General features: G+C 45.0%; 1 protein-coding gene across 1 annotated transcript; it reads left to right on the top strand.

Moving 5' to 3' along the window:
• The first annotated feature begins 1051 nt into the window (after positions 1-1051).
• LOC101762196 (protein JASON) lies at positions 1052-4595 on the top strand. Its single transcript, XM_004951726.4, has 8 exons — positions 1052-1307; positions 1424-1478; positions 1568-1641; positions 2746-2838; positions 2919-2989; positions 3094-3910; positions 4007-4089; positions 4273-4595. Exons 1-8 carry the CDS (start codon positions 1251-1253, stop codon positions 4316-4318), a joined length of 1296 nt encoding a protein of 431 aa, XP_004951783.1. The 5' UTR covers positions 1052-1250; the 3' UTR covers positions 4319-4595.
• Positions 4596-8666: the final 4071 nt, after the last annotated feature.

The raw sequence follows: 8666 nt of genomic DNA, 5'->3' as shown, positions 1-8666 counted from the left end.
TCACAAGCATTGCAAATGGTGGTTTTGATATGACAAAATCAAGTGATGAAGAAACCCACCGCAAGCCACGTGCCTTCTTATCATCATCAAGCTTATCCCATATTTGCTTAATGGCCAAAGGATGAAAGAGAGCGATGTAAGTGATGATGACTCCTCTCCTTCCACGCCAGGAGTTTGCCTTCTCTACCACATTTACCTTCCTCATTTCTTATTGTACTTACAATTCCGCATTTACCTTTTCTAGAATTGCCATGTGTAGTTTATAGGATTGGAACCTAGGGTGCAAAACTCTTCTGTGGTAGAGATAGCAACTGCCATGTGTAGTTTATATGATTGAAACCTAGGGTGCAAAACTCTTTTGTGGTAGAGATAGCAACATGTAAAAAAATCTAGCACACATCTAGATGGAAATTGATATAGGTCTTTATACGTGCTTGGAGTGAACACCAATTCACTCCCTCTTAGGGTGTCACGGTCCCTTCAGTGTTGATGAAATCGGATTTACAGTTAAGAACATACATGAATAGACGTTTGGGACGATTTTTGCACTCCGCTTCTCGCAGAATTAACACTTATGACTTATGAGAAACAAAAACTACTCCACTGCTACCAAATAGATACTTTATCAAGACATATTTCATAGTGAATTTGATGAAACTGATTTGATATTAGTGTTATTTTTTATAAACTTGACCAAACTTCTTACATTCTGGAACGGAAGGAGAAGCTACTATTTAAGCATAGATGGAATCTCACTTCTTTTGTTTTTGTGATGTTTATTCCTCATCATGTCTACTGTTGAAGAGTGCAACCTATACCTGTCATACACAATGTGACACGGGGAGCAAACTAAACAAGTTTTTTTTAGGGGGAGCAAACTAAACAAGTTCCGGCCTAAAACTGAAAAGCTCGAGGTAATGCTACCGGGCCGCTTTCCACAATTAGGCCCATTAGATATCGAGTTACAAAGCCTACCTTTTCAACAGAAAATCAAAGGCCCATAAAGCCCAGGCCAGGCTGGATCTTCCCGTTCACTTTCCCTCTTCGCCCTCCGCCTCGATTCAAATCCACCAGCTGCCTCCGCCACCGGCGGCTCCCCTCCCCTCCCCTCGCCCCCTCGCCTACTCTTTCCATTTCCGCTCCTCCGCGCCCCGATCCCGAAACCCTAGCTAGCCCAAACCCTCGGCGGCGGCGGTTGCGCCGACTGTACGCGCGGTGTGTTGGGTTTCCTCCTCAGCTCCCGCGTCGCAATGGGCTGCTTCCTCTCCTGCTTCCGCGGCGGCTCCGAACCATCCGGCGATCTCCGCGTAAGCGAGTCCACCTGCGACCTCTCAATTCCTCGCGGTTCTCGTTTTTTCCCCCAGATTGGTTCTGGTGCCGGTGGCGGTGTATGTGAGTTTCCTTGCGCGTTTGCTCTCTGCAGGATCCGCTCGTACGGGAGAGCCGCATCGGGGACGCCTTCCTGAATGACGACAAGAGTATGTCGCCATGCCAAATTCCGTTGTTTCAATCGATTTTTAGCTCTGTTACGAAATTCTTACTTTTTGGTGCGGTAACATCTTTCTAGGAATTGAAGCGGGTGGAAGGCTGGATGTGGAGGCAGCTAATGGTGGAGGAGTCGACGAGGAGCTCAGGAGAGAGGTACTGACCTTAGTTGGTTCTTCTTTGTTTCTTATTGTGTGAAAATGTATCGGAATTTAGTTCTTACTTGAGACGAGTAGTGCGAAAATTGAATGGACAATGCATTGTAGTCCTTTTCTTTGTCATGTCTTCAATGTTACTGTGGTTGTCATGAATAGCATTTAGGTGCTAAATTCAAGTCTAGGATTTTCCAGGCATACTGTACAGTACCTGCACCAGAATTGCTACTACAAGTATTCGTCTGCTACAAAGGGGTGTTGTGGAATGTGCGAGTTAGGCTTAGGTGGTAGGTGATTATCATGCAGAAGGTTGGAATGATGATGTGCTGTTTCAGTTCGAATAATTCAGTGCTAGGACTACAACTGTACCAGAATTAGGTCCTATTTGATTATTAGCTGCTGACCATTTCTCTCATATTATGAGCTGTGCTTTCAAGAAGGCAATGTTTGTCTTTGTGATCTTTTTTGAAACTGTAATTGGATTCTGCATATGATCAATACGCCACTCTCATGGTCTCACCTATGTAAAATTTACTGATAAATTGTGTGTAGCTAGCTTATAAGTTCTTTTTTTTTTTGTACATGCACATAGCAACTGATCAAAATACTGCTACTGCTTTCATTTTGAAACCAATCGTGTCTTAGGTCTGAATATAGGCCGTGCTCCACTGGAGGTCACAGTTATAGATTCTTTTTTCATGTGTGCCTACACCTATGTGCACAGTCAGCTTCTGCTATTTATTTTTTGAACTTTCTGGTACCTTGAAAATATATTAATATATTGTTGCACTCTTGTTAAATCAGATTTTTCTGATACTTACTGATATGTGAGATGATCGCTTGAGATCAAATCAGATTATAATCATAGCTGTAGGTTGGGTCCTGCTAGTTGTGACATGTTAACTTGTGGCCTAGGATATTCTGGCGTGCAAAGTATACCCATGACCATTTTATTTATGTTTTATATGTTCATATGCATAACCGTTATCACCTTTCAGCTTTTGTGATTCATTTGTATTTTGAAGGCAAATGCGATTATATTCATACACATTACATGATTGCTAACACAGCAAAATGCACTTTCATGATGTTTGATGATAACTAGGCAAATTATCTCAAATCTTGTGGCACAATATCACAAACTCCACCAGAAATTCTGGAATTTTCAAGCCCAGCCACTTCAGAAGACACTAATGAGGTAAGGACTCTGTGTCTGCAATGTTTTTCTAATATTCTCAGTCTGATATCTTCTTCTTCTTCTTCTTTTTTGATAAACAGCGCAATGACACATCCAGCAATGTGCAAGTGATGGAAGAGACAAAACTACTGGAAGGGAACTTATCTGAAGTGTAAATAACCACCTCCACTCTTTTCATGAATGAATCATTGGTGGAATGGTGGGCAGTGTATCTACTATGACTACAACTCTGCGTTTTTTCCCCTTTCAATGCAGGTCCAAATCTGATGAGCCTGATTCACTGATTCAACAGCAGAACATTGATGAAGGAATTGTCAGGGTGGAATCAGAATCTGGATCATCGTCACAGGACAATCCTTCATTTCAGACCATCAGAGACCAGAAGACTGATTCTAGTGATTCACCTTATCCAACCCCTTTGGTCCTCAGAGGTGACATCCAGACTCCTGGAACAGTATACACTGCATGTATGGGGACTTCAAAGCATGGAAAGCGTGCAAGAGCAAGCAGACAGTTCATTTACCCTGTTCTGAGACCCATTGAGAACAAGCTACAGTGGATGGAACTAAAAGCCGCTGAGTCACCTGTGCTAGCATCCAATCCTCCGAAGAGAAGAAATATGAGCTCAGATTTCAGCGAGAAGCCTCAGCAGACTTTTGCAAGTTCAATGGCTGCACAGACAGGTTCACCAAATTCCGAGCCTTTCCCGTTTCATGACTACTGTGCAGAGCAGGATGAAGTCATCTCGCCTGACGAACTCAAGGCTCAGAATGTCAAGCAGCAGCTGTTTGAAGGTGGAGAAGAACTACCGGAACAAGGTTCAGAAGATGGAAAGCATGGCGTTTCAAGCCTCGCTTATTGGCTGAAGCCATCATCTGCAGATGATGAGAGCCACGGTGACACCAACACCGAAGACAACGTTGAGAAGGAGCCATGCTACGAGAAGAGTGTCTTTGATGTGCCTATCTTTCCAGCATCAGCTTTCAACTGGGACATTGATAATCCTACCCCTGTGTTGCCCAAGGCGTGGGACGGCAACGGCATCCCAAACACCACAACAAAGTACAAAGAGGTATGCTCGCATCTGATCCTCTCCTAAACCTGCACATTTCTGCAACCTGTTGAATGAACGCAACTTTTCCTGATCTAGTCTTTCCGCCGTTGCCAGGACCAGAAAGTCAGTTGGCATGCCACACCGTTTGAGGAGAGGCTGATGAAGGTTCTGTCGGATGAGAAGCCGCTCCATGAAAGGTCTGTTTTGCAGGCCTGATTACATCTGTTTGTCTGTGTTGTACAAGATGCATGCTGCCCATGGATACTTGGATACATTGTTTCAGTTTTTCACAGTCCAGTTGTTAGCATTACGATTTGAATCTGCAAAGCTAAAGTTACCTAGTTTTACTAACACTCAGCCTGATGGTCCCTTCTCCGCAGGAAAATCAGCGGGAAGCTTATCCACCTTGAGGAAAACGCCGAGTAGAGAGGGAGAGCCTCTCGCAAGCTGGAGACGCGCGTCCTCGACATGATGAGATGGTCCAGGCCGTGGCCAAACCAGCATGAGCTCCCGACACCGTGAATGTTATCGACTGCATGGCATCTGTGAATAGAATCTGAGTGCCAGAAACGCATTCGTTTTTGAAACTTCATCCCGCACTGCTGCATAAATCGGGGACGAGCCCCTTGGCTGGCTGTCATACGTCACCACATCAAACTGTTGATCGATGCTTGGTGTCAATACAAGTCAACATTTCTGGCTCCTGGCTGCTACTGGTGAGTGTGAGTCAGCTAGGACTGTTTCTGTCTTGGATGAGACGAGGTCAGATGGGATCTGCAACTGTCAAACAGTGCGGCAGCTCTGAAGGCCTGAACGACACCGCGCACCAACGCGCCGCTGCGGGCATTTTTTTTATTTTTAACACTTTTTTTTCTTTATTTTTAAAAATAACCTTAGCGTTGTTTTATTTGCGCGGCCTAACCCTTTTGGCCGCGCCAGACCGCCTGGCGCGGCAGGAAGATGCTGCCGCGCCACATGCACTGGCGCGGCAGCCCCCTGCCACGCTGGCGCCGCGGGTCAGCGGCGACCCGCGGCGCCAGGCGGGCGCTGACGTGGGCCGCGCTTTCGCCGCGCCGGCCCGCCTGGCGCGGCAGCTGCCGCGCCAGGCCGCCTGGCGCGGCAGGGCCAACACTTAGGCCCCGCGCCGGCTCCCTTCCTCCTCCCTCCCTCCTTTCTTCCTCCTCCAGAAACCTTCGAGCCCGAAGCTCCTGCGCCGCCCCCCGCCGCCCCACCCCCAAATCCACCCAAAATCCGGCGTTTTCGGTGGGGGAAAGTAGTGGGAATCGATCCCTGCTTCGTGTGGAAGGTATTCCCCTACTTATTCTCGTGTTTTACCGTTGCATTTGGTAGATCGGAGGATGTTTAGGTGACTTAGGGTTAGGTTAGTGATTTGAAATTTCAATGAAATGCAATGATGTTTTGTGTTAGATGATACGTAGTTCATACGCAATTGAGTCTCTGCCCGCGATATTGACGTGTAGAACTTATTGATTTAAGGATATATTCATTGAATCGTATAGTGCAATGTATATGTGTATTTTTTGTTTGTAATTTGTCCAATATATGTAATGTGTGTAGTTGATATGTCGAATATGTGCAATGTGTAGTGTATATGACATGGTGAAATGTTTGTATTTTGTAGATGGATCGTTTAGTTCGATTTTTTCATGGTGGTGTTGTGAAACAAAATGGGGAGTTAGAGAATATGAATGAGTCAATTGAAATATTTGATGGTCCTCCAAGTTTTAGTGATTTAGTTGACCGTGTAATGACGAAGTATGGATGTAGAGTGGATGAGATAAGTTTGAGAGGTCGTTTTGATTGTGGGAAAGCTAGAGCTCATTATGTTCTCATGAAGTTAGCATCCGATGCGAATTGGAAGCACTATAAGGATGTTGTGCACGAAGCTAATGTTGCATGTTTGGAGGTTATAGTCGAAATTGTTCGTATGCCTGGCCCAAATGTTGTCATGAGGGAGGAAGTGACGGTAGTGAACCATAATGGTACCCAGGAGTCAGAAATATTGCATCACGTGTTAGGTGAAACAGAACGTGATTTTGACTTGGCTATTGCCAATGATGATTTTCCCAATAACATTTTTGAGAGGGATGAAGCAAATATAGATGTTGATAATGTCTCTATGGGTTCCGAAGATTGTGAATTGGAGGAAGATGGGGTAGTAGGTGAGGAGGTAGAGGAGGAATCACTATTTGAGAGTGGTGGGCATGAATATGAGAACGTCGGGGTAGAAAATGAAGAGGATGGACTGCAATTTGACACCGCAACCGTACATGATGTAGAAGGCATTCGTCGTATGGACGATTGTTTTTCTTACACCCAGTGTGAGTTGCGGATGTTAAAAGAACGTGATGTCGAACTGCCATCCGTTCCCAATGATAAGGACATAAGTATGGTTCATAAAGCAATATGTGAATCTAGTATGGTGAATGCAGAAGGGACGTCCATTGGTGAGAGTCCAGTGATTAAGAAGGGGATGAAGTTCAATAGTCTTGAGGAGCTGAAGTTTTTCTTGGCTGACTACGCGGTGAGGTTACATAGACCTTTTAGCGTAGTTCACTCTGACAAGAACTTAAGATACAATGTGATGTGCAAGCAAGGATGCCATTGGCGTGTATGGTCTCGGCTAATATCAAGCATCGGACAATGGAGAATTTCAAATGTTGTGCAACCGCATACTTGTCGGTCGTCACAGCCGAAGCGAGAGCATCTACAGTGCACAGCAAAGTACCTTGGACGGCGTATCCTAGGCATTATCCGTAAAGACAGCGAGACATCGGTGCCATCACTCGTGGAGTCCATCTTCATCTTTAGTGGGTACCGTGTGAAGTATTCCAAGGCTTGGCGGGCGAAGCAACACGCTGTTGCCCTGCTTTGGGGCGACTGGAAGGAGTCGTACGGCATGGTTCCTAGGGTACTCTCAGCTATAACCTACTACAATCCCGGAGTTAAATGGTGGATCGACTCATGTGGCATGATGGTTCCTGACAATGGAGTGTTGAAGCATATACTGCAACGGGTATTTTGGTGCTTCCCTCAATGTAGTGAGGCATTTCAACATTGCCGTCCTGTGATACTGGTAGACGGTACATTCTTGACTGGCAAGTATAAGGGTACATTAATGATGACAGTTGCTGTAGATCCAGAACAACAGATTGTGCCTCTTGCTTTTGCCTTGGTCGAGAGTGAGAATAATGAGAGTTGGTCATGGTTTATGAAACTTGTTCGGGTAAATGTTCTTGGACCTTCACGGATAGTGTGTATGATATCAGATAGGCATCATGGGCTTCTAAATTGTGCAAAGGACCACATTGATGGTTTTCCACCGCTTGTGCATAGGTGGTGCATGAGGCACTTTGCTGCCAACATGTCGCGTCGGCAGAAGAGCAATGGTGTGATTGGAAAATTGAAATTATTATGCACGGTTCATACAGAGAGAGAATTTCGTGAGAAGTTAGAAGATTTAGTGAAGGACTTGAACGACGACGCAAAAGAATGGTTGAAGGGTGAAATGAGGGACAAGGATAAATGGGCGCAGGCTTTCGATGAGGGAGGGATGCGGTGGGGTATTATGACCACGAACTTCTCGGAATCACTCAACGGAGTTTTCAAAGGCATCCGAAGTAGGCCCGTCGCTGGAATTATTGAATACACATTCGAAAAATGCAACGCCTACTTTGTGAACCGATGGGGAAAGGCGCGTGATATGTTAGATCAAGGCTATAGAATTGGGCAAGTTGCAGATAATTATTTATCAGAGGCTGAGCTTAGATCCGTGCACCACTTAGCAGATCCGTACGGGCCAGAAAGGATGGTGTATTCTATAAGAAGTTACGGTTCGACTAACATTGGGGGTGAGAGTCATGGAGGCCGACACTATAGAGTGGATCTGCACGAAGTTTCGTGCACCTGCAATGTTCCTCAATTGTTGCACCTTCCATGTTCACACTTCATTACAGCTTGCAAGGCAAGAGGTCTTAACTTTCAAAGCCCCATGTACTTGTCACCGTTGTACTCTAGGGAGCATACCATCAAAATTTGGGAATCAAGTTTTCAACCTTACCTAGATCCGTCACAATGGCCGGCATATGAAGGGGTAGGGTACGTGCCTAACCCCAATTTAATGAGAAATAAAGTAGGAAGGCGGCAGAAGAAGCGTTTCACAGGCGAGATGGACGTGTCGGAAGGGAGGCTTTCTGCAGATTATGATACTGGTGATTTTGATATTGACAAGTCGGAAAATCGTTGCTCCAAGTGCCACAAGATCATCAGGAATTGCACATGCCGCAGTAGAAAATCAAAAGGCACTAAATCTAGACCGAGCAGTAATAGGTCGGGTAATTCGAACAATTGGGTATGCGCGTTGCCTATCATATTTTCCGTACATTATCATATTTTCCGTACTTATCATGTAATGAAACTTTTTACTAACGATCATTTATGTTGTTTTTTTAGGATGGCGGCCCCGGGGTACCCTCTTCTTGAGGCTGCTTACGACTTGCACCACCGTGCCCACCACCTCGCGGACATGAATGAGGTATTACAATGGTTGCTATTTTTTGCTGATGAATGCATACCTTAGGATGAGAATTGCAAGATTTTCGTATGAAATGTTCTTATAAATTAATTAAGGATGTGCCTTTCGTTACTATTCGCTTGTGTAGAGTGTAAACATTTTCATACTGAAAATGTCATTTGTATCATATTTGTGTTACTTACCACTTTAGAAGCCCGTTATTCACAATTGGATTGACTT

The sequence above is a fragment of the Setaria italica genome, chromosome I (genome assembly GCF_000263155.2).
Source record: "Setaria italica strain Yugu1 chromosome I, Setaria_italica_v2.0, whole genome shotgun sequence".
Taxonomy (NCBI): Eukaryota; Viridiplantae; Streptophyta; class Magnoliopsida; order Poales; family Poaceae; genus Setaria; species Setaria italica.
Note: the sequence above shows the minus strand (reverse complement) of the source record. Positions and strands in the feature narration are given on the sequence as shown.